The sequence below is a fragment of the Lampetra fluviatilis genome, chromosome 66 (assembly GCF_964198595.1).
Source record: "Lampetra fluviatilis chromosome 66, kcLamFluv1.1, whole genome shotgun sequence".
NCBI classification, from domain to species: Eukaryota; Metazoa; Chordata; class Hyperoartia; order Petromyzontiformes; family Petromyzontidae; genus Lampetra; species Lampetra fluviatilis.
Window position 1 is genome coordinate 3,696,727 of NC_136340.1, and position 24,904 is coordinate 3,721,630.

A 24,904-nucleotide genomic window follows, 5' to 3' on the forward strand; every position below is an offset into this window, starting at 1 on the left:
TGCCGGGGTCGGAGCTGTTGCCGGGGTCGGAGTTGTTGCCGGGGTCGGAGCTGTTGCCGGGGTCGGAGCTGTTGCCGGGGTCGGAGCTGTTGCCGGGGTAGGAGCTGTTGCCATGGTTGTGCTGCTGGGGGGAGCTGTCGTTGCTGTGGTTGTTCCTGGGGGAGCTGTCGTTGCTACTGCAGCTGTTGCGGGGGGGGGGGGTACCTGCGGCTGTTGCCGCGGCTGTTGCTGGGGGGATATCTGTTGCTGAGGGGTGGCCGTTGCTGCGGCCGTTGCCGAGGGGTAGCCGTTGCCGCGGCCGTAGCCGTGGCCGTAGCCATGGCTGTTGCCGCGGCTGTAGCTGGGGCTGTTGCCGCGGCTGTAGCTGGGGCTGTGTCCCCCCCCCCTCAGTTGTCCCACCAGTCGACCGAGGAACCACGGGATCTGTTGTAGCTCCCTCCATCGGAGAAGCCGAAGCTGCCTGCTCACACGCACAAAGGTCCCCGCACAGCCCGTTACGGGGTGTCGAGGGGCAAGTGCCGTCATGGCTACGAAGGCCGGCACGGCGCACGAGCGGGGTGGGTGGGTGGCCAGAACCACGCCTGGGACGATTTTATGTCCCCATTGGTGCCGGTTACACGACACACCAAATACCCATCGACCTGGGCGAAGGCCCAGGTTCGCTTCAGACAATAGTCACTGGTGTTGTTGGCCGCGAGTGGGAATCGAACTTCGGGCGGCTGGTTCGTAGCGCAGCACGCTCACCGCGACACTACCGCTCCCCACACACAGGGATACGTTCACTCGCTTTCACACGCACCACCACCGGTTCAGATAACCGCTATCGGTGGGTGCTGGTGGTGTTTGGTGGCCGTGAGCGGGACTGCAACTTGGGTCACCCACCTGAGCCTCCGCGGCTGCTGCCCCCGCCGGGACTGGGGCCGCCCTTGCGCCCCCCACCGCCGGGGGGTCCGTGGGTAGTGCGGTAGTCACGGCCGCCAAACGCCCCTCCGCCACCGCTCCTGCCACGCACACACCACACGCACGTTAGTACACACACCACACACTCATACACGCGCACACACCACACACTCACACACGCACACACGCACACACACACCGGTACACACTCATACACGCACACACCAGTACACACACTCATTCGAGGCCAGAACGGCACAAGGGGTGGGTGGCCAGTGCCACACGCCTGGCTGCCTTCGTCTCCCTGAGTGGTGATGGTTTTAATGTTTTTATACATCGTCACTGCTACTTATTGGAGACGACCTAGGGGAGGCCCAGGACCAGTTCAGATAACCGGTGGGAGTCCATCTCGGTGTGAGGCGATGGGTCTGGCTGATGACGGTGTCCATGTAGATTGACGGCTGTGATTTGACAGTGAGGTGGTTAAGCACTGTATGGCAGAAAGAGACGCTCACCCAGCCACGAGAAACACAACACATGGGGGAGGCAGGGGGAAGAGAGGCAGGGGGGGAGAGTGGAGAAGTGGTAGGTGGCTGGGGGGGTGAAGTGATGAGGCAGATGGTGAGAGCGGAGGGAGAGTGCACTGCTGCTGCTGCTGCTCCACGCTGGGGAGATTGCCCAACAGCTGCCCTAACCGCCGACGCACAAAGCCAAAGTCGCACAGCAACAACAAGTGCCACCAGGCTTGTGTGCACTTAGAGGTGTAACACAAGCGCACACACATACACACTCAAAGATCCACGCACGCACGCACGCACGCGCCCACGCACGCACGCACGAGCCCACGCACCTCTTGCCGCGGCCGCCACCGCCCCAGGCCCCGCTGCGGCTCTGCTGGCCGTAGGCGACGCCCTCCAGCCAGGTGGGGACCTCCTGGTGGGCCTCCACCAGCAGGTCCATGAGGTCGCGCGCCAGGCTCGAGTTCTTCATGTTGAAGAACGACGTCGCCAGGCCTGGACAACGACGGGGTGGGGGGTGGGGGAGAGACGAGAAATGTCGTGAGGCACGGAGGGAGGTGTGGGGGGAGGTGTGGGGGGAGGTGTGGGGGGAGGTGTGGGGGGAGGTGTGGGGGGAGGTGTGGGGGGAGGTGTGGGGGGGAGGTGTGGGGGGAGGTGTGGGGGGAGGTGTGGGAAGCCGTGGGGGTGGGGGGGGGGGAAGAGTCTAGAAACGGCGCGAGACGTGGGGGAAGGTGGGAGACGTGGGGTGGGGAGGTGGGAAGAGACGACACGAGATGGGGGGGGGGGGGACGCGGGAAGTTCATGTTGAAAAAAACCAAGAACGTCGCCAGGCCTGGACAACGACATGGGGTGGAGGGGGGGGGGAGATGCAGAGGGGGGAGCGGTGGACACCGCGAGGGTGGACAACACAGGGTGGTGGGGGGGGGCGGGGGGGGGGAGGTACGAGTGGCCGAGATGTGGGAAAAGAAGCAGGGAGACACATGGACAACGGGGGTGGAGACCATCGCTCGGTGACCCTGAGCAGGCTCCCGCCTCACCGCCACCAGGGGGATGCCACGTGGCTTCACCAGCCCCCGCCACAACCCCCTCCTCCTCCATTGGGGACCCCCAGAGGGGGGGGGGGGGAGGGGGAGGGACACGCCGGGCGGCGCTCTGCGGCTCCAGCGAACCGCACGCGGCACCGCTGGAGCCGAGACCGGCTGCATATACCGTGTGCACGTGTCCGTGTGTACAAGTGCGCGTGTGCACGTGTCTGTGTGTACAAGTGCGCGTGTGCACGTGTCCGTGTGTACAAGTGCGCGTGTGCACGTGTCTGTGTCCGTGTGTATACGTGTGCGAACCCAGGAAGCCCACGCGCCCCGCACACCCGATGCGGGGCACACGTGTGTGTGTGTGCAAGTTGGCGTGTATACACGTGCCCATGTGTAGGTGTGCGTGTGTGTGTGTAGGTGTGGGTGTGCAAGTTGGCGTGTAAACACGTGCCCGTGTGTAGGTGTGTGTGTGTGTAGGTGTGGGTGTGTGTGTGTAGGTGTGGGTGTGTGTAAGTTGGCGTGTATACACGTGCCCGTGTGTAGGTGTGTGTGTGTGTAGGTGTGTGCGTGTGTGTGTAGGTGTGGGTGTGTGCAAGTTGGCGTGTAAACACGTGCCCGTGTGTAGGTGTGTGCGTGTGTGTGCGTGTAGGTGTGTGCGTGTAGGTGTGTGCGTGTAGGTGTGTGCGTGTAGGTGTGTGCGTGTAGGTGTGCGCGTGTGTAGGTGTGCGCGTGTGTAGGTGTGCGCGTGTGTAGGTGTGCGCGTGTGTAGGTGTGCGCGTGTGTAGGTGTGCGCGTGTGTAGGTGTGCGCGTGTGTAGGTGTGCGCGCGTGTAGGTGTGCGCGCGTGTAGGTGTGTGCGTAGGTAGGTGTGTGCGTGTGTAGGTGTGTGCGTGTGTGTGTGTAGGTGCGTGCGTAGGTGCGTGCGTGTGTGTAGGTGTGTGTGTGTGTAGGTGTGTGCGTGTGCGTGTGTAGGTGTGTGCGTGTGTGTGTAGGTGCAGGTGTGTGCGTGTGTGTGCGTGCGTGCGTGTGTAGGTGTGTGCGTGTGTGCGTACCCAGGTTGCCCACGCGCCCGGTGCGGCCGATGCGGTGCACGTATTCCTCGATGTCGCTGGGCAGGTCAAAGTTAATGACGTGCTTCACGTTCGAGATGTCCAGCCCACGGGCCGCCACCTACAGACACAGACAAAGGTGACCCCGGGTAGTCTCACGCAACGCTGGTCAGGGGGAAAGTGCTGTTTGTGAGCAGCAGCAGCAGCAGCAGCAGCGCCACCGCCTACGAAGGCAAGCAGTGCGCACAATGGGGCGGGGGGGTCGACACAGTACCACAGCCATCCGTGTGTTTGTCCGCTTATTAAAGAGAGCTATGGAGCTCATTGGGCCTTTACCTGGTCAAATAAAAAATAGTTTAAACGTTTTAGTTCAGTCGGAGGCAGTCGCCGACTCGCAACAGAGGAGCGATGCTCACAACGAGTGGAGCGACGTGTGGCTAAAATGCAGTGAGATGGCACAGTAGGGGGGGTACAAGGTGGTGCATGTGCCAGTCAGTCAAGCCATAACACGTGGGGGTCTGTCCCGTGACCTTGTCAGCAGAGCCTTGCGCATTTGCCGTGAAGGGCCTTAAGGTGCACCTAGCCTGGCACAAGCGCCGTGGGTACGTCAACCCCACCTAGTGGCAGATGGCAGCCGTTGTTGTTGAGTATCCATGACTAGGTGTCTGTTAAGTATGCACGTTGAACTTATTTTGCACCGTAGGTAGCCAACCACGCCAATCGGAGGTGCGGGGGAAGGACAGCGAACCAAACGCAAAAAAACTGTTTTAAAGAAACGACTTCGTCGATCTAGATGATGATTAAAAGTGCGAAGCTCCAGTCGTTTCCTAACATCGGAAGGAAGGACTTTCCAGACGGCCGCAGAAACACATCCTAAAGCACGCGATACAGCGACCGTCTTTGTGCCTCTCCACCTCTGTAAATCTCTGTGCATCTCCCCCCCCCCCCCAGTGCTCATCACCCCACAGTGCGCGTCTCCCCCCGCAAGCCCCCCACCCACCCCCCGTGTCAGTGCGAGTCTCACGGCGGTGGCGACCAGGATGGGGCACTTCCCCGAGCGGAAGTGGTGCAGCGCCTCCTCGCGGTCGCGCTGGGAGCGGTCGCCGTGGATGCTGGTCGAGGGGTAGCCCTCATTGTAGAGGAAGCCCTCCAGCGCGTCGGCACCGCGCTTAGTCTCCACAAACACCAGCGTCAGGGACTCCACCTCTACACACGCACATTGTACACGTACACATGCATACAGACACACGTGTACACAAAGACCCCCATACACGCACACGTGTAACTATACAAACACCAGCGTCAGGGAAGCGTGTGCGTGCACGCGCGTGCGTGCACGTGCGTGCACGTGCGTGCACGTGCGTGCACGTGCGTGCACGTGCGTGCACGTGCGTGCACGTGCGTGCACGTGCGTGCCTCACCGGCGGCGTTGAGCAGGTCGAGCAGGAAGGAACGCTTGTCGTCCTCCTCCACCCACACCACCTTCTGGGTGATGTTCTCCGACGTGGAGCCCACACGCCCCACCGCCAGGAAGATGTAATCTTCCAGGAAGTCCCGCGCCAGCATCTACAGCCACACGGTCAGACGGTCGGTCAGACGGTTGACCAGCCAGCTGGACACACACAGTTGGTAAGTCAGCCACAGTTGGTCAGCCAGCCGGTTAGTCGGTCAGTCAACCAGCCAGCCGGCCAGTCGGCCAGTGTGCATCTCTAACCTGGATCTCCCGGGGGAAGGTGGCGCTGAACATGAGGGTCTGGCGCTCGCCCTTGACAGGCATCACGTCCTGCTCCACAATCTTACGGATCTGGGGCTCAAAGCCCATGTCCAGCATGCGGTCAGCCTCGTCCAGCACCAGGAACCTGGGGGGGGGGGGAGGGGGCGGACACGGAGAAGGGGAGGAGCGGGTGGGAGGAAAAAGCGGAGAGGCAGTCACAGTCACATGCAGAGGGAACATTGAGGCTTAGATTTAAGAGTCTATGGGTCTCCGTGCGATGAGTCTATGGGTCTCTGTGCGATGAGTCTATGGGTCTCTGTGCGATGAGTCTATGGGTCTCCGTGCGATGAGTCTATGGGTCTCCGTGCGATGAGTCTATGGGTCTCCGTGCGATGAGTCTATGGGTCTCCGTGCGATGAGTCTATGGGTCTCCGTGCGATGAGTCTATGGGTCTCCGTGCGATGAGTCTATGGGTCTCCGTGCGATGAGTCTATGGGTCTCCGTGCGATGAGTCTATGGGTCTCTGTGCGATGAGTCTATGGGTCTCCGTGCGATGAGTCTATGGGTCTCTGATAAGCGAGCCTATGGCTCTCTCCGTGCGCACCCCTCACATGGGAGGCCCCCCCAAACCCCCCGCACATCCGGTGCGCTGCCTGCGTGCGTACCCCGTGCGTGTGTGCGTGTCTGTGTGTGCGTGTGCATGCGTGTGTGTGCGTGTGCGTATGTCTGAGCGCTCACCTGGTGAACTCGAGGCCGATCTTGCCGCGCTCCATCATGTCGACCAGGCGGCCCGGAGTGGCCACCAAGAGGTGGCAGCCGCGCTCCAACTCGCGGATCTGCTGCCCGATGTCCGCGCCGCCGTACACCACGCAGGGGCGCACGCGCGAGCGGTACGCAAACTACACGCACAGAGCGCATGCAGAGTACACGCAGTGTACACCACACGTAGGGGCGCGAGCGGTACGCAAAGTACGCACGGCAGAGTACACATAGGGGTGGGAGCGGCACTCAAACCACGCACGTCCGCGCATGGTACACGCACAGTACACCACGCAAGGGCTGATGGAGGGGGGGGTAGGTGGTGGTAGCAGAGGGGGTAGGAAGCAAAGGGCGGGGGATAAGTGGTAGAAGGGTGTAGGTGGTGGGGGAAGGTAGTAGAGGGGGAGTAGGGGGCAGGTGACGGGGGGGGGGGGTAGCGGAAGGGGGGTAAGTTGGCGGAGTGGGGTGGTAGGCGACGGTAGGCGGTAGTGGTGGTGGTGGTGGTGGGTGACGGTAGGTGGTAGTGGTGGTACCTTGCGCGACTCCTCGTGGATCTGGGAGGCCAGCTCACGCGTGGGCGCCAGCACGAGGGCCAGCGGGTACTGCTTGCGCCGCCCGAACCTCGCTATGTCCTGAGCGCAGCGACAACACAAAGACAAAGGTCCCCCGTGTAGGCTCAGCGGGCGCCGTTGGCGAGCGGCAGCGACCGAGAAATTCGGCACGGTGGCGCAAGAGGGTGGGGGGTGGGTGGCCAGCACCACGCCCACCACCTTTGTCTACAGTGCCGATTATTTATACGCCTACAGCACCAGGTACTCATTTGAGGCCGAGTCGACCTAGGGGAGGCCCAGGAGCAGTTCAGATATCCGTCACCGGTGTTGTCCGTGAGCTGAAATCGAACTCGGGTCGCCCGGGTTCGTAGCGCAGGGTGCTAACCGTTGCACCGCACACCGGAGGGAGGGAGGGGAGGGGTCAACCCATGTATGTTCACGATGGTGAGAGTCCATGTCACGCGATCAAAAGTATTTGGCTTCTGCTATGAATTTCCACGCTATCATGTGGCCACGTTGCTTATGTTGCAATTAATTCGCATTGTTAGGAGCCAACTGTGCTAATCAAAAATTAACTATATAGCTCATTGGGCCTTACACCTGGTAAAATAAAAATATTAACAAGTTCAACTAAACTACTTTTAATTTACCAGGTGAGGTCCACCGAGCTATATTGCTCTTTTTCAGAAGCGGCCTGGCCACAGATGACAGCCCAACAAAGTTGCTCATCATGTGGAAGTTCATAGCAGCAGCCAATTACTCAAAACACGTTTCTAAATGTGGAGAGAAAAACCTGAGGACCTGGAAAAAAATCCACGCGACCACAGGGAGAGAGACACAGAAACTCGAAATATACAGCAGGCATCACAGGGTCAGGATCGAACCCACGACCTGCTGGATTGCCAGGCGAGGTAATGAACATTTCCTAGCCAGCATGGCACCCAGAGTTGCGGAATGGCAGGGGGGCGGGGAGGGGGTAACGGACATCAGTAAAAAAAAATAGACATTCATAGGCTCATCAGATTTCTCCAGGATACAATAAAAAAAACTAAATTCTGTAGATGTACGGCTGGATCGTCTGTACACTCACCTTGGCGGCCAGAAGAGCCTCTCCAGGACCCTCCAGGTAGATCTGGCTCAGGATGGGCACCAGGAAGGCGGCCGTCTTGCCGGAGCCGGTCTGCGCGCAGGCCATGAGGTCGCGCTTGCCGATGATGATGGGGATAGCGTACTTCTGCACCGGCGTGGGCCGCGTGTACCGAGTCAGCGCTATGTTCCCCATGATGATTTCGCCCATCTCCACCTCCTCAAACTGGCACGCAGAAGAGGAGAAAGGTCACCCGCCACCCACCAAGCAAGTGCCGTGATCGCGAGTCAACCTCGGGGAGGGAAGAGGGCTCACAGGACAAGTTCGCTGTCGCCGAGACAGCATCGGCACCATCAAAGCATCGCCGGAATATAGTTTAAAATGAATGAAGCCATGCAGTTTTAAATGCCATCCGGATGCTGACGGTAGTCATTCAATTTAAATGGTGACGGTGATGATGGCGGTGATGGTGGTGTCACGGTGCAGATGGTGCCGAGGGGGTGTGGCTGTCGGCATGGGGCTGGGGTAGAGTCGGCCCGGTCGTCTCACCGTGTCAATGTGGTTGGGGCAGTCGTGCCCGGTCGCCTCCACAGGGATGTCGTCATACTTCTCAAAGTTGATCCCCGTGTTACTGCCAGCAAAGAGCTCCCTACGCACCGCACAGAGCCACTACTCGTCACCACTGCCCCTACACACAGCCCCTACTCTGCACACGCGCATCTCTCTCTGCGTGCGTCTGCGTGCAGCGTGCGTACTGCTCGATGCGCTCGTTGCGAGGCTGCTGGCGCGACCAGTCGTCGTCGCCGCGTCCCCCGCTGCTGCCGCTGTCCGACCAGCGCGTGTTCCGCGGGGGGTCGCGCCCCCCAAAGCTGCCCCCTCCGGGACCCCCGCGGGGGCGCCCGTTCTCAGCGCCATCGCGACGATCAGAGCCGCCTCCCCACCCACTTCCGCGCTCATCAAACCTGGGTGCAGACAAGAGACGCCCACAGTTAGGAGACCCGCCAACCCCCCGACAAAAACAAAGGTCCTCCCCGTACAGCCCACACTCTGCGCGTCCCGTATGCGTACGTTGCGCGCACGGATGTACTCTGCGTGTACTGTGCACCGTATTTGTAATCTGTATGTACTGTGCGGTGTACTCTGCATGGACTGTGTACCGTGACTGTGTACCGTGACTGTGTACCGTGACTGTGTACCGTGACTGTGTACCGTGACTGTGTACCGTGACTGTGTACCGTGACTGTGTACCGTGACTGTGTACCGTGACTGTGTACCGTGACTGTGTACCGTGACTGTGTACCGTGACTGTGTACCGTGACTGTGTACCGTGACTGTGTGTACCCACCGGCCCCTGCTGCCCCCACCACGGTCGTCCCCCAGGCGATCCCGCGCCCCAAACGCGCTGTACGTCTGCGGGTCTCCTCCTGCGCGCCAGGCATGCACAGTCACCGTCAGCTCGCACACGAACACAGTTACGTGCACAAGAATAGACACGCACACAAGAATAGACACGCACGCGCACACAAGAACACGCACACAAAGATCCTCCGTACAGCCTTAACAGACTGTTGGGAGAAGTGCTGTTAGGCGGCACACGATGGGGTGGGTGGCCAGCACCACGCCCAGCCGCCTCGCTCCCCAGTGGCGACGCGTATTCACGAGGCCAAGTCGATCTAGGGAAGGCCCAAAGCACAGTTCCAAAAACCGTCACTGGTCATTTCCGATGTGCGTCCACGTCTCTGCCAGTGTTTCACTGCGCGTGCGTGTCTACGTGCGCGTGCAAGTGTCCATGCGCGCATGCACGCGCGCGCATGCACGCGCGCATGTATGTGCGCGCGTGTATGCGCGCGCGTGTATGTGCGCGCGCGCGCGCGCGTGCGAGTGTGCGCTAGCGTGCGAGTGCGCTGGACCTCGCTCGTCACAGCCGTTGCGCGTGGCTCCGCGTGCACCACGATCCCAACCGCGGTCGCTGTAACCGCCGCCACCTCCGTGGTCGCTACAACCACCGCCACCGGCGCCGCGGTCACTGTACCCACCGCGGTCACTGAACCCTCCTCCTCCGCCTCCACCGCGCTGAGGTCCGCGCCCACGGCCGTCTGAGCAACCGTTCACTCCTGGCTCAGCGCCGTCGCTGGCACCATCGTCTGTGTGGGGTGGGGGGGGGGACACGCGGGAACAAGAGCGGGGGTTACGCATGGGTGTGAGAGGCGGGTCACGTGAGGGGGTTATGAGGGGGGGGGGGTCACAGTCGCACACACGGGGCAGTCACACGGTGTTCATAGGGTGGTCACACGTGGGAAGGGGGAGGTATAACAGCGTGGGTCTTACGCACGGGTATCGCACATACGGGATATCTCTCGCTCGCACACAACGCACGCAGCATGTGGCGTGTCGAAGGCTCGCCAGCAGGAGGTCACGGAACAGACCCTGGTGCTATAGGTTAACCGACTGGTAGGAGCACGCAAGGGCCACTCGCACACAGCCGTCACACACCCGCCAGAGGTCGCCAGAGGTCGCAACCGGGTACCCGATACCCGTACCCTACCCGATACCCGGCTATCCGTACCCGGCCGGGTACGGGTACCCGTTTGCGACCCTGGTGCGGCCGGGTACGGGTAGGCCGTGAGTCACTGGTGAGTCACCGTTTGTCACTCATTTCCCAACGTCTTGTCTCTTCTCACAATTCAAGTTCCTAGAATCAACCCACCCGCGCCTGCAACATTGCTTCATCCCAGAGGTCGCAACCGGGTACCCGATACCCGTACCCTACCCGATACCCGGCCGGGTATCGGGTAGGGTACGGGTACCCGATACCCGTACCCTACCCGATACCCGGCCGGGTACGGGTAGCCGGGTATCGGGTACGGTACGCGTACCCGTTTGCGACCCTGGTGCGGCCGGGTACGGGTAAGGAATCAAAACCCGTTTGCGACCTCTGTCGCCCACCCGTCACTACCCGCCAGTCGCCCGCCAGCCACGCGTCATCCGTCACCCACGCACGCATCACTCACGCACGCCGCCGCCGCCCTGAGGTTCGCGCCCGTTCACTCCCTGCTCAGCAGGGTCACTCGCACCATCGTCTAATGGGGCACACGATGGCACGCGCGGGACGCGCGCACACACACACACACACATGCTGGTTACACACAAACACACTGCACACAAAGATCTCCCGTATAGCCTTAACAGACTGTTGGGGAAAATGCTGTTAGCGAGCAGCACCTGTGAAGGCCGGCACGGCATTACGGGCTGGGCAGCCAGCACCACGCCCGGCCGCAATTGCTTCTCAAGTGGCAATATTTACACACCACACCAGGTACTCGTTTGAGGCAGAGTAGACATAGGGGAGGCCCAGGCCCAGTTCAGATAATCGTCACTGGTAGTGGCCGTGATCGAACTCGGGTCGTCGGGTTCGTAGCGCAGCCCGCTAACCGCGACACTACCGCCGACACAAACATTGCACACGACACACACACACACACACGGGTGACTTTAACGAAAGAACCGAGAAGATAAATCCCTGCAGTGACGAAAGCTTTAAATCGAAACACATGGGTAACACAAGCACGGGGTTGCACACGGACACACACATGCAGGTTGTACACAAACACCGCACACACGAAACGCATGCAGGTAACACACGCAGGGTTACACACGGAAGCACACACACGGGTTACACAAACACGCAACACGTGCGGGGGTTTACACACAAACACAACACAAGACACGCACATGGCATGCGTGGGTCACACACACACACACGGACACGAGCACGCATACACCACACGGGTCGCACACACAGACACAGGCTGCACACAGACAACACAGCAGCACAGCGACGGTGGTGGTGCGGCGATTGCTACTCACCACCTCGGTGACCACCGCTGCGATTTCTCAGGTGAGGGGGAACGTAACGTCCTTCTGTGTGCACGAAAACACACGTATGTACACACACACCAGACGCACACGCGCACACACACGAGCAAACACGCACGCACGCACACACACGTGGACACTTCCAAGTCAGCAACTACTCTCCACAATTCCACATTTTAAATGGTTCGACATTCAGGATCTCATCAGGGGCAGCGTCAGGCGCCGCTTGAACCAATGCTGGTGAATTGCCCCACATGTTTAGAAGGACAGGTTTCAGCATTCAGGGCCTCATCAACATTAGAGTCAGGCTTGGCTTGAACCAATGTTGAACTGTCCAGATGTTTATAGGCTGGGTGGGTAGCTGGGCGAGTGGGCAAGTGGGCGAGCGGGACTCACTGGGCTGATCTGCTCCGCTGCTGGCTTGAGAAGAGGGGCCGTCCAGAACTAGACCAGCGATCTGTGGAAGAGAGAGACGGTTACATGGCAACCAGACCAGCCCTGCTCCTGAAAGTTCCCAGCAACTCCCAGAGGCAAACCGCAACTCTCAGAGGCAACCCGCAACCAACTCACAGCAATGCAAGGGAGGGATAGCCAGCCACTTCCAAACGAAATGATTCTCAACAGAGATGCACACAATTGAGTTGAGATGAACAAGAGACGGACGACAGACACAGTTGTGCACGTAGAGCGTTCACATATCCAAGTTGTATCTCACACACACACACACCACACATGCACGATGCCTTCCTAGGGGTTCATTTTGGCAGCGTTCTTCATTGCAAGGCCACCATGGGGCCACCCGGCAGCCCTTAGCGAGGGCTTTAGTGCGACTCCGACGTACCCCATCATCGTGCTGTCAAAACCCCCAATTGGTTTCAAATGTGTGGTGGCCGTCACACACTGATGGGGCGACGCTGTGGCTAAATGTTCTCTGCCTCGTCTGGTATACAGGTGGTCGTGGGTTCGATCCAAACGCTGCCGCCTGCTGTATATTTGGAGTTTGCACGTCTCTCTCTCCCGGTGGTCGCGTGGATTTTTCTCCGGGTCCTCGGGTTTTTTTCCTACACATTTAGTAGAATGCGCTTCGAGTATTTGGCTGTTGTAAATTTCCATGTGATAAGCCACTTCGTTGAGCCATCATTTGTGATGGCCAGGTGGCTTCTGAAAAGATAAAATAGTTTACTTTTATAGTTTACTGATGTCTCTTCAGGAAAAGTGCCCCCCCCCACCCCCCTCTGAAAATTAATGAACACTGCATTCTGGGAATCTAAATGCGTTACTGTCAAAATAAAATCTTAAAACTACAGTAGTGTCTCGTTTAACGTTTTTAAATCCGTTCCACGAAAACTGCTAATTGAAATAACTGTTCATCGAATTCACTTAAGTTGAAAAAGTACTAAGAGCCGTTTCCACTGCCCAAAAACAGAAAACAATCTTAAACGAAGCTAGTCGAGGTCTCAACGCTCATAAATGGGCGTCCCTGATTGGCCGAGGGCACAGCTCGGTCTGCTTACGAGTGCTCAGATTGGCCGAAATCGGTGCCCTGCGTGAACTAAAAGGTAAACATTAGCGTCAATTAACATTTTTAAGCGTCGAAAACCATGCGGGTTCTATGGGAGGCCAAAAGTTAACCGAAACCCCGTTAACCGACATCACTGTTAACGAGGGATTACTGTAACTCGGCTGGTATTACCATTGGCCAATCCTAAACATCGGCGACGCGCCTCCGATCTGTCAACCGATAGTTTCCCCCCAGGATTTCGCACACACGGTTTGGCTCAAAAGCATTCAATATTGCTGCCCTTGCTGCCCCAAACTGATTGGAACCACCTAAAGTTGCATCTCCTGGACCACCTGTCCTCACTTAAAGCGACTCCATTGTTAAAGAAATCAAGCATTTTATGCACGCATTTATTTGCGATCAAATGTAGGACATACATTCTCTTTTGACTCCGGAATTAATCTAATTTGATGTGCTCAATAAAAATGGGTGGCTTGCATAAAGAAAATTAAACATATTGAAAGGAAGTCACCCACTTTTGAGCAAATCAAATAGGATTAATTCCGGGGTTAAAATAATGTTTTTTTCTCTACTTTTGAGTGAAAATAAAAGTGCGTGCATTGAAAAGCTTGCTGTTTTTTTTTTTACCTAATTGTTGGTGCACTTGCTGTTCTCGCACTAAGGAAGAGAGAAGCACAGTGGCCACTCTTGCACCATGAGGGGCGACAGGAGTGCTCCTTGCATTGGTCAGAGGCTGGCCAGCAACAGCCGCTGTGATTGGACCAGACGTTTGCGGGCACGATCATTCGTGATTTAAACAAGGAGGGATAAATGTACGATGATTAATTATTAAAATTTTGTTAAAAACACGAACAGTACCACGATGGGTGGGGACCTAGACCGGTTTTTTTTCATTAAATCTTGAATTGTCACACGAGGCGAGTCTGTGTAGAAAACGTCAGCCTGTGAGGCTTCGTAAATCCAGAGATATTAAGAGTCAGATTCCAAAGAATATAAACAGTCAACACGGCAAAGTTCAATAAAAGTCTATAAAAAACACGAAAGTTTAAGTGTTATGCGATTTTACCACACAATTGCGCATTGTTAAGTTTTTTTTAAAATCTGTAATTGCGGAATGCTCCGTTGTCTACCGGCATAGGTGACCCCCTCCCGCTCCCCCGGGTAGATGTCAACTCTCTCGCCTGCTACACAAGAGGTTGTGAGTTCAATCCATGACAAATTACTCCATCGAACCATCATTTGTGTCTATCACCACGTGATAAGCCACTTCACGTTCAGCTATCATTTGTGACTGCCAGGTCGCTTCTGAAAACGAGCTGTAAAAGCTCAGTGGGCCTTACTTTGTAAAATAAAAAGTTGTTTTCTTTTAGTTTAGACCCCGATGGCAGCGTGGGCTTTTTCTCCAGGTCCTCCGTTCTTTTTTTCGCTCGACATTTAGAAACGTGTCGAAGTGTATTTGGCTGCTGCTATACATTTACACGTGACAAACCGCTTCGTTGAGCGATCGTTTGTGATTCACAGGCCGCTTCTGAAAAAAATAGCGACATAGCAGCCGAGTGGGCCTTACATCATTTTTGCTCAATGGGCTTTGCTTCTGAACGTGACGACTACAAGTCAACAAGTGACTCTTACACGCTGGCCAGATAGGTCCTTTATTTCCCCCCCTCCCCCGTTAATTTGATCCCATCGTTAAGGGGATCCCCAAGTCTATAAACATCGTTGGCCATGGTCAATCGACTGCTGGATGGAGGCCTCCCTACACCGATCATCACCAGCCATGGTCAATCCAATAATGGATTAAGGCTTAATTAAGCCTATCAGCCATGGTGAATTCACTGCTGCATGAAGGCCTCTCTAAGCCTATCACCATCCTCAGCCATGGTGAATTCACTGCTGGATGAAGGATTAATTCAGCCTATCACCATCCTCAGCCATGGTGAATTCACTGCTGCATGAAGGCCTCTCTAAGCCTATCACCATCCTCAGCCATGGTGAATTCACTGCTGCATGAAGGCCTCTCTAAGCCTATCACCATCCTCAGCCATGGTGAATTCACTGCTGGATGAAGGATTAATTCAGCCTATCACCATCCTCAGCCATGGTGAATTCACTGCTGCATGAAGGCCTCTAAGCCTATCACCATCCTCAGCCATGGTGAATTCACTGCTGGATGAAGAATTAATTCAGCCTATCACCATCCTCAGCCATGGTGAATTCACTGCTGGATGAAGGATTAATTCAGCCTATCACCATCCTCAGCCATGGTGAATTCACTGCTGGATGAAGGATTAATTCAGCCTATCACCATCCTCAGCCATGGTGAATCCACTGCTGGATGAAGGCCTCTAAGCCTATCACCATCCTCAGCCATGGTGAATTCACTGCTAGATGGAGGATTAATTCAGCCTAACACCATCCTCAGCTATGGTGAATTCACTGCTGGATGAAGGCTTAATTCAGCCTATCACCATCCTCAGCTATGGTGAATTCACTGCTAGATGGAGGCTTAATTCAGCCTATCACCATCCTCAGCTATGGTGAATTCACTGCTGGATGAAGGCTTAATTCAGCCTATCACCATCCTCAGCCATGGTGAATCCACTGCTAGATGAATGCCTCTAAGCCTATCACCTTCCTCAGCCATGGTGAATTCACTGCTGGATGGAGGCCTCCCTACGTCTATCACCACCATCAGCCATGGTGAATCCTCTGCTGGATGAAATCCTCCAAGCCTATTACCATCAGCCATGGTCAATTCACTGCTAGATTAAGGCTTAATACAGCCTATCACCAGCCCTCAGCAATGGTGAAGCCTCTGCTGGATTAATGCCTACCTAAACCTTCCCCAATTATCAGTCATGGCCAATTCCCTGCTCGATGAAGACCTCAACTTTAATCACAATCATCATCAGCCATGGTGAATTCACTGCTGGATGGATGCTTAATTAAGCCGATCACCATAATCAGTCATGCTTAATCCACTGCTGCATGTAGGCAGACCTCCACCACCAGGCCCGCAGGCACATTCTCACACACACACACGACACGTACAGTACATCACCCGACAGAACAATTCACTGCCCCTGCATCTCACGCGGGCTTTTGTTTCACCATCGCTCCATCTCATTGTCATGGGGGCCCGCTCTCGCGATCGTCGAAACTTTGAAACGAAACTATATTATTTTACCAGGTAATGTCCTACTAAGCTTTCTAAGATCGTTTTCAGAAGCGACCCATCACAATATCAACGAATTGGCTTCTCGTCGCGTGGACGTTTACAGCAGCAAAATGTGTTTCTCAACGTGGGAGGGAGAAAACCGGAGAACCCGGAGAAAAATCAACGCGACCACCACGGGAAGAGAGAAAGACGCAAACTCTAAATATACAGCAGGAGGCACAGCCAAGGACGGGATCGAGCCCACGACCTCCTGCACAGCAGGCGAGGGAGTGAACATCTTATCGACAACGCGGCACCCCTGAAGCCGGCCTACAGCGCGCTGCGCTCCGAACCCGGCAAGGAGCCAGAGATCGATTCCCGCTCACGGCAACCACCAGCAGCAGTGATCAGAACCGGTCCTGGGCCTCCTTCCCAAGTCGAATTCAGCCTCAAATGACCACCCGGTGCGGAGTAAACACCACGGGGGGGGGGGGGGGAGACAAAGACGGCCGGGCGTGGTGTTGGCCACCCCACCCCCCCTCGTGTAACCACAGCGCGGGGCCCTTTGTCGGCGCCGCTACTCGCTACTCACTCCAACAGTCTGCTACAGGCTACACGGTGAACCGTCGTCTTTGTCCACAACCATCGCCGCCGCCGCCGGCATCATTAATTCCTGGCCACGTTGCCGGCGACGACAAAGCCAACCGACAAAAGCATTTTTAATAGAATTTTTGTTTTTATATAAACGACGCCATCCCCCCCCCCCCACGGTGCGTCGCCTCGCGGCCTGCCGCACCCGGGGGGGGGTGGTTCACCCTTCCCCCCCGCCAATCCGACACCACGCGGCCATTCACCGGCATCCCGACCCAAGCGCCCACCCGCCTACGACGAGCCCCGGCCGGCCGGCCGGCTACCCCTCACTTCCTGCCGGCGCGACCGCTCAGGCAAGCCCGCAGGCTGCGCCGACAGTAACCGGGCCGCGCGCCCAGGCCGCGCCGCCATTTTGTGCGTCTCACCTGCTGATCTAGACTGCGGCCATTCGGAGCATCGTAACTCATAACTATGTACTGGGCAGGGAAACAGCGAGAAGGCTCGGGCCTTGCGAGGGGTAGAAATTAAAGAAGAATTTTAACGATGATTTTTGTAGCTTAAGCCGTGGCTGCCCGACGAAGGTGTCGCTGCTGCTGCTGCTTCTTCTCTCTCGGGGTCCTCGCTGCAAGTCGTTGCGCCTCTGCCGATGCCGCCGCCCGCCTGCGCCGCTTCCTTTGTGCTTCGCGATGGCCGCGCGGTTTAAAGGGTGACGTCAGCGCGCAGGGCGGTGACGTCAGCGCGCAGGGCGGTGACGTCAGCGCGCAGGGCGGTGACGTCAGCGCGCAGGGCGGTGACGTCAGCGCGCAGGGCGGTGACGTCAGCGCGCAGGGCGGTGACGTCAGCGCGCAGGGCGGTGACGTCAGCGCGCAGGGCGGTGACGTCAGCGCGCAGGGCGGTGACGTCAGCGCGCAGGGCGGTGACGTCAGCGCGCAGGGCGGTGACGTCAGCGCGCAGGGCGGCGACGTGAGCGCGCAGGGCGGCGACGTCGGCACGCGGGGAAGCAACGTGAGCGCGTAGAGAGGGTGACGTCAACGCGTAGTGGAGTGACGTCACGACGCGCAAACGCGGTGACGTCGACGGGTGCGAAACGTGGGTGCGTGACGTCACGGTTTCAGCACCACGCGTCTGAAAACGCGCGAGTTGGTCGACGGCAACGTCATCACGCAGCGTGTGACGTCGTGAATTTGGTAACGTAATTTTTATTATATGAGGCGCGATGTAAATTAATATCTCAGATGAGAAGACACTCGGCACATTCGTGAATTTCGACGCGGCGGCGTTAACAAGATGCTAAACAAGTAAACTTTTCGGACGTCATGACGTCACTCCACTCACCGATGGAAAAGCGTTTCGCATCCTGCGACGCCATTACGTCATCACGCACCACACTGTGGCGTCGGCAGTGTTTGCGTGCGAAACGTCGCCTGTCGTTCAACATAATTTAGATTATCATCTACTGCTCCTGTTAAGTCCGCGTTGTAATGGACGAGTTAAGTCGGTTGAACTTGATAACGCACAATTTCCAAACTTTACACGCGCCACGCAGTCCAAATGACGTCACCCGCGTCATGTAACGACGGGTGACGCGCTGAAGCACACGGTGCAACGCGATGACGTCACTCCATCAACACGTCACGCGCCCCCGGGTAACGCCTCTTAACGGTGACGTCATTTCTCGACGACGCTTTCAGGTAACGCCCTCTCGCGAAGTCACGCCCACTCCACGTGACGTCACGCTACATTGCGTAACACGCGGTGCGATTGGCTGAGGAGCCCGAAGCCGTTCCGTGTTGTGCGACTCGGTCGATCCGCAGTCGAGAACAGGCGGCGGCGGCGGCGGCGAAGAGACGCGCTGCATTCATCGCTGAGGCGGCGAAGACTTCACGCGGTGTCTGCTGCTGCTGCCTCAACTGCCCCGCCTGCCACACAGTTCCCCGCGCGTGCGTGTGTACAAGTGTACACTTTGTGTACACTTTGTGTGTGTACAGGTACACTTTGTGTGTGTGTACAGGTACACTTTGTGTGTGTGTACTGGTATTGTATACGACGCCTGCTTGGCGGTGAACCACCCGGACAAGGGATTGGGATGCCGAGCAAAACCATGAAGAAGAAGGTAGGCCAGGCAGTGTGGACGTTTGGCGTTTCTCTCTCTCGCTCGCTCGCGTTCTCTCCCGAGACTTGCTTCCCTCGGAGGCGCTCTCGCCTAGCCGAAGCCTCCGTGCTCTAGGCCGCGCCTCACGTGGTCTCGCGGATCACGTGACCGCGCGCCATCCCCCACCCACGTGATCCCCCCGCGCGCTCTTCTTCCCCCTCCCCCCCAATGCCTTTACCCACGTGACCGCTAACTCCCCACCGCCCCCTCGTTCCCATCACATGACCGCCAATCCCCCCACCCCCTCGTTCCCATCACGTGACCGCCAATCGCCCCCACCCCCTCGTTCCCATCACGTGACCGCCAATCCCCCCTACCCCCTCGTTCCCATCACGTGACCGCCAATCCCCCCACCCCCTCGTTCCCATCACGTGACCGCCAATCGCCCCCACCCCCTCGTTCCCATCACGTGACCGCCAATCGCCCCCACCCCCTCGTTCCCATCACGTGACCGCCAATCCCCCCCACCCCCTCGTTCCCATCACGTGACCGCCAATCCCCCCCCACCCCCTCGTTCCCATCACGTGACCGCCAATCCCCCACCCCCTCGTTCCCATCACGTGACCGCCAATCCCCCCCCACCCCCTCGTTCCCATCACGTGACCGCCAATCCCCCCTACCCCCTCGTTCCCATCACGTGACCGCCAATCCCCCACCCCCTCGTTCCCATCACGTGACCGCCAATCCCCTCCACCGCCTCGTTCCCATCACGTGACCGCCAACCCCCCCCCACCCCCTCGTTCCCATCACGTGACCGCCAATCGCCCCCACCCCCTCGTTCCCATCACGTGACCGCCAATCCCCCCCACCCCCTCGTTCCCATCACGTGACCGCCAATCCCCCCCACCCCCTCGTTCCCATCACGTGACCGCCAACCCCCCCCCACCCCCTCGTTCCCATCACGTGACCGCCAACCCCCCCCCACCCCCTCGTTCCCATCACGTGACCGCCAATCCCCCCACCCCCTCGTTCCCATCACGTGACCGCCAATCCCCCCCCACCCCCTCGTTCCCATCACGTGACCGCCAATCCCCCCTACCCCCTCGTTCCCATCACGTGACCGCCAATCCCCCCCCACCCCCTCGTTCCCATCACGTGACCGCCAATCCCCCCCCCCCCTCGTTCCCATCACGTGACCGCCAATCCCCCCCACCCCCTCGTTCCCATCACGTGACCGCCAATCCCCCCCACCCCCTCGTTCCCATCACGTGACCGCCAATCCCCCCCCACCCCCTCGTTCCCATCACGTGACCGCCAATCCCCCCCCCACCCCCTCGTTCCCATCACGTGACCGCCAATCCCCCCCCACCCCCTCGTTCCCATCACGTGACCGCCAATCCCCCCCCTACCCCCTCGTTCCCATCACGTGACCGCCAATCCCCCCCCCACCCCCTCGTTCCCATCACGTGACCGCCAATCCCCCCCCACCCCCTCGTTCCCATCACGTGACCGCCAATCCCCCCCCTACCCCCTCGTTCCCATCACGTGACCGCCAATCCCCCCCACCCCCTCGTTCCCATCACGTGACCGCCAATCCCCCCTACCTCCTCGTTCCCATCACGTGACCGCCAATCCCCCCCACCCCCTCGTTCCCATCACGTGACCGCCAATCCCCCCCCACCCCCTCGTTCCCATCACGTGACCGCCAATCCCCCCCCACCCCCTCGTTCCCATCACGTGACCGCCAATCCCCCCCACCCCCTCGTTCCCATCACGTGACCGCCAATCCCCCCACCCCCTCGTTCCCATCACGTGACCGCCAATCCCCCCTACCCCCTCGTTCCCATCACGTGACCGCCAATCCCCCCACCCCCTCGTTCCCATCACGTGACCGCCAATCCCCCCCACCCCCTCGTTCCCATCACGTGACCGCCAATCCCCCCACCCCCTCGTTCCCATCACGTGACCGCCAATCCCCCCACCCCCTCGTTCCCATCACGTGACCGCCAATCCCCCCCACCCCCTCGTTCCCATCACGTGACCGCCAATCCCCCCCACCCCCTCGTTCCCATCACGTGACCGCCAATCCCCCCCCACCCCCTCGTTCCCATCACGTGACCGCCAATCCCCCCTACCCCCTCGTTCCCATCACGTGACCGCCAATCCCCCCACCCCCTCGTTCCCATCACGTGACCGCCAATCCCCCCCACCCCCTCGTTCCCATCACGTGACCGCCAATCCCCCCACCCCCTCGTTCCCATCACGTGACCGCCAATCCCCCCACCCCCTCGTTCCCATCACGTGACCGCCAATCCCCCCCACCCCCTCGTTCCCATCACGTGACCGCCAATCCCCCCCACCCCCTCGTTCCCATCACGTGACCGCCAATCCCCCCCCACCCCCTCGTTCCCATCACGTGACCGCCAATCCCCCCACCCCCTCGTTCCCATCACGTGACCGCCAATCCCCCCACCCCCTCGTTCCCATCACGTGACCGCCAATCCCCCCCACCCCCTCGTTCCCATCACGTGACCGCCAATCCCCCCCACCCCCTCGTTCCCATCACGTGACCGCCAATCCCCCCCCACCCCCTCGTTCCCATCACGTGACCGCCAATCCCCCCCCCACCCCCTCGTTCCCATCACGTGACCGCCAGTCTCACGGCCCGTGACTGTGATTGGCTTGGGGGGGAGGCCGTCACCCAGCGGTGGATTGTGAATGTCGTGCGGGGTGGGCGTCTTGGTCTCTCCTGCAGGTGCTGCTGATGGGGAAGAGCGGCTCGGGCAAGACAAGCATGCGCTCCATCATCTTCGCCAACTACATCGCGCGCGACACGCGCCGCCTGGGCGCCACCAGTACGCTCACGCGCCGTGTACACGCCGTGTACACACACACACACGTCTTGTGTACACACACACACCGTGTACACACACACACACACACCTTGTGTACACACACACACACACCTTGTGTACACACACACCTTGTGTACACACACACCTTGTGTACACACACACCTTGTGTACACACACACGCCTTGTGTACACACACACGCCTTGTGTACACACACGCCTTGTGTACACACACACCTTGTGTACACACACGCCTTGTGTACACACACACACCTTGTGTACACACACACCTTGTGTACACACACACCTTGTGTACACACACGCCTTGTGTACACACACACGCCTTGTGTACACGCACACACCTTGTGTACACACACACACCTTGTGTACACACGCACACACCTTGTGTACACACAAACACCTTGTGTACACACACACACCTTGTATACACACCTTGTGTACACACACGCCTTGTGTACACACACACCCACCTTGTGTACACACACACACCTTGTGTACACACACACACCTTGTGTACACACCTTGTGTACACACACACACGCCTTGTGTACACACACCTTGTGTACACACCATGTACACACACACGTCTTGTATACACACACCATGTACACACACACGTCTTGTATACACACACCTTGTACACACACACACACGCCGTGTACGCACTCCAGGTTACAAACCGCTGCCCTAAGCGCACGTTGTTTCTCAATGTGGAGGGAAAAACCGGTGGACGGGGAGAACATCCAAACTCCTAATAGGCGTCAGGAACGAACCCGGGGCGTGTGTAGCAGGCGAGGTGGTTAACATCTCCCCACACACACCACACGCACCCTGCCGTGGCTGTGACCCTGCGTGTGTGACCGAGTGCGCGTGACTGAGTGCGCGAGACTGAGTGCGCGTGACTGAGTGCGCGTGACTGAGTGCGCGAGACTGAGTGCGCGAGACTGAGTGCGCGAGACTGAGTGCGCGAGACTGAGTGCGCGAGACTGAGTGCGCGAGACTGAGTGCGCGTGACTGAGTGCGCGTGACTGAGTGCGCGAGACTGAGTGCGCGAGACTGAGTGCGCGAGACCGAGTGCGCGAGACTGAGTGCGCGTGACTGAGCGCGTGAGACTGAGTGCGCGAGACTGAGTGCGCGAGACTGAGTGCGCGAGACTGAGTGCGCGAGACTGAGTGCGCGAGACTGAGTGCGCGTGACTGAGTGCGCGTGACTGAGTGCGCGAGACTGAGTGCGCGAGACTGAGTGCGCGAGACTGAGTGCGCGAGACTGAGTGCGCGTGACTGAGCGCGTGAGACTGAGCGCGCGAGACTGAGTGCGCGAGACTGAGTGCGTGAGACTGAGTGCGCGAGACTGAGTGCGCGAGACCGAGTGCGCGAGACTGAGTGCGCGAGACTGAGTGCGCGAGACTGAGCGCGCGAGACTGAGCGCGCGAGACTGAGCGCTCGAGACTGAGTGCGCGAGACTGAGTGCGCGAGACTGAGTGCGCGAGACTGAGTGCGCGAGACTGAGTGCGCGAGACTGAGTGCGCGAGACTGAGTGCGCGAGACTGAGTGCGCGAGACTGAGTGCGCGAGACTGAGTGCGCGAGACTGAGTGCGCGTGACTGAGTGCGCGTGACTGAGTGCGCGAGACTGAGTGCGCGAGACTGAGTGCGTGAGACTGAGTGCGCGAGACTGAGTGCGCGAGACTGAGTGCGCGTGACTGAGTGCGCGTGACTGAGTGCGCGAGACTGAGTGCGCGAGACTGAGTGCGCGAGACTGAGTGCGTGAGACTGAGTGCGCGAGACTGAGTGCGCGAGACTGAGTGCGCGAGACTGAGTGCGCGTGACTGAGTGCGCGAGACTGAGTGCGCGTGACTGAGTGCGCGAGACTGAGTGCGCGAGACTGAGTGCGTGAGACTGAGTGCGCGAGACTGAGTGCGCGAGACTGAGTGCGCGAGACTGAGTGCGCGTGACTGAGTGCGCGAGACTGAGTGCGCGAGACTGAGTGCGTGAGACTGAGTGCGCGAGACTGAGTGCGCGTGACTGAGTGCGCGAGACTGAGTGCGCGAGACTGAGTGCGCGAGACTGAGTGCGCGAGACTGAGTGCGTGAGACTGAGTGCGCGAGACTGAGTGCGCGAGACTGAGTGCGCGTGACTGAGTGCGCGAGACTGAGTGCGCGAGACTGAGTGCGTGAGACTGAGTGCGTGAGACTGAGTGCGCGAGACTGAGTGAGCGTGACTGAGTGCGCGAGACTGAGCGCGCGAGACTGAGTGCGCGAGACTGAGTGAGCGTGACTGAGCGCGCGAGACTGAGTGCGCGAGACTGAGTGAGCGTGACTGAGTGAGCGTGACTGAGTGAGCGAGACTGAGTGCGCGAGACTGAGTGCGCGAGACTAAGTGCGCGTGACTGAGCGCGCGAGACTGAGCGCGCGAGACTGAGCGCGCGAGACTGAGTGCGCGAGACTGAGTGCGCGTGACTGAGCGCGCGAGACTGAGTGCGCGAGACTGAGTGCGCGTGACTGAGCGCGCGAGACTGAGCGCGCGAGACTGAGTGCGCGAGACTGAGCGCGCGAGACTGAGTGCGCGAGACTGAGTGCGCGAGACTGAGTGCGCGAGACTGAGTGCGCGAGACTGAGTGCGCGAGACTGAGTGCGTGAGACTGAGTGCGCGAGACTGAGTGCGCGAGACTGAGTGCGCGAGACTGAGTGCGCGTGACTGAGTGCGTGAGACTGAGCGCGCGAGACTGAGTGCGTGAGACTGAGTGCGCGAGACTGAGTGCGTGAGACTGAGTGCGCGTGACTGAGTGCGCGTGACTGAGTGCGCGTGACTGAGCGCGCGAGACTGAGCGCGCGAGACTGAGTGCGTGAGACTGAGTGCGCGAGACTGAGTGCGCGTGACTGAGTGCGCGAGACTGAGTGCGCGTGACTGAGTGCGCGAGACTGAGTGCGCGAGACTGAGTGCGCGTGACTGAGTGCGCGTGACTGAGTGCGTGAGACTGAGTGCGCGTGACTGAGTGCGCGAGACTGAGTGCGCGTGACTGAGTGCGCGAGACTGAGTGCGTGAGACTGAGTGCGTGAGACTGAGTGCGCGTGACTGAGCGCGCGAGACTGAGTGCGCGAGACTGAGTGCGTGAGACTGAGTGCGTGAGACTGAGTGCGCGAGACTGAGTGCGCGTGACTGAGCGCGCGAGACTGAGCGCGCGAGAC

The 24,904-nt window shown here is 58.9% G+C and overlaps 2 protein-coding genes and 1 long non-coding RNA gene across 4 annotated transcripts in view; 2 read left to right on the forward strand and 1 right to left on the reverse strand.

The window, feature by feature from the left end:
* Nucleotides 1-248: 248 nt before the first annotated feature.
* On the reverse strand, nucleotides 249-17,462 carry DDX3X (DEAD-box helicase 3 X-linked). Of its 2 annotated transcripts, XM_078882538.1 has the most exons (18): nucleotides 17,180-17,462; nucleotides 11,881-11,941; nucleotides 11,476-11,529; nucleotides 10,620-10,688; nucleotides 9,645-9,752; nucleotides 8,954-9,032; nucleotides 8,364-8,570; nucleotides 8,158-8,257; nucleotides 7,612-7,833; nucleotides 6,504-6,602; nucleotides 5,950-6,110; nucleotides 5,212-5,356; nucleotides 4,919-5,063; nucleotides 4,522-4,703; nucleotides 3,501-3,618; nucleotides 1,751-1,913; nucleotides 883-1,001; nucleotides 249-460 (listed from the first exon to the last, which is right to left on the reverse strand). In XM_078882538.1, the coding sequence occupies exons 1-18, from the start codon at nucleotides 17,219-17,221 to the stop codon at nucleotides 387-389; spliced, it is 2,148 nt and encodes a 715-aa protein (XP_078738664.1). In that variant the 5' UTR covers nucleotides 17,222-17,462; the 3' UTR covers nucleotides 249-386. The 2 variants fall into 2 exon arrangements, with proteins under 2 accessions (XP_078738664.1, XP_078738665.1); XM_078882539.1 differs by lacking the exon at nucleotides 10,620-10,688 and having other exon boundaries at nucleotides 250-460.
* On the forward strand, nucleotides 2,785-3,332 carry LOC144952198 (uncharacterized). Its single transcript, XR_013640589.1, has 3 exons — nucleotides 2,785-2,846; nucleotides 3,009-3,024; nucleotides 3,311-3,332. It is a non-coding gene; the product is annotated as an uncharacterized LOC144952198 (long non-coding RNA).
* A 1,033-nt stretch (nucleotides 17,463-18,495) lies between the features above and the next one.
* LOC144952250 (ras-related GTP-binding protein A) overlaps nucleotides 18,496-24,904 on the forward strand; it is a 50,637-nt gene continuing 44,228 nt past the window's right edge. Inside the window, exons 1-2 of the mRNA XM_078882682.1 lie at nucleotides 18,496-18,867; nucleotides 21,602-21,701. Coding sequence (XP_078738808.1) covers nucleotides 18,841-18,867; nucleotides 21,602-21,701 — 127 coding nt within the window. The 5' untranslated portion in view covers nucleotides 18,496-18,840. The remainder of the gene's footprint in view (nucleotides 18,868-21,601; nucleotides 21,702-24,904) is intronic.

Coding starts and splice junctions, on each gene's coding strand:
- DDX3X (XM_078882538.1), bottom strand. CDS start 17,221: ATGAGTTACGATGCTCCGAATGGCCGCAGTCTAGATCAGCAG. Junction 10,689..11,475: donor CAGCGGTGGTCACCGAGGTG/GTGAGTAGCAAT, acceptor GTGCCCCATTAG/ACGATGGTGCGAGTGACCCT. Junction 3,619..4,521: donor CCATCCTGGTCGCCACCGCC/GTGAGACTCGCA, acceptor CTGTGTCTGTAG/GTGGCGGCCCGTGGGCTGGA.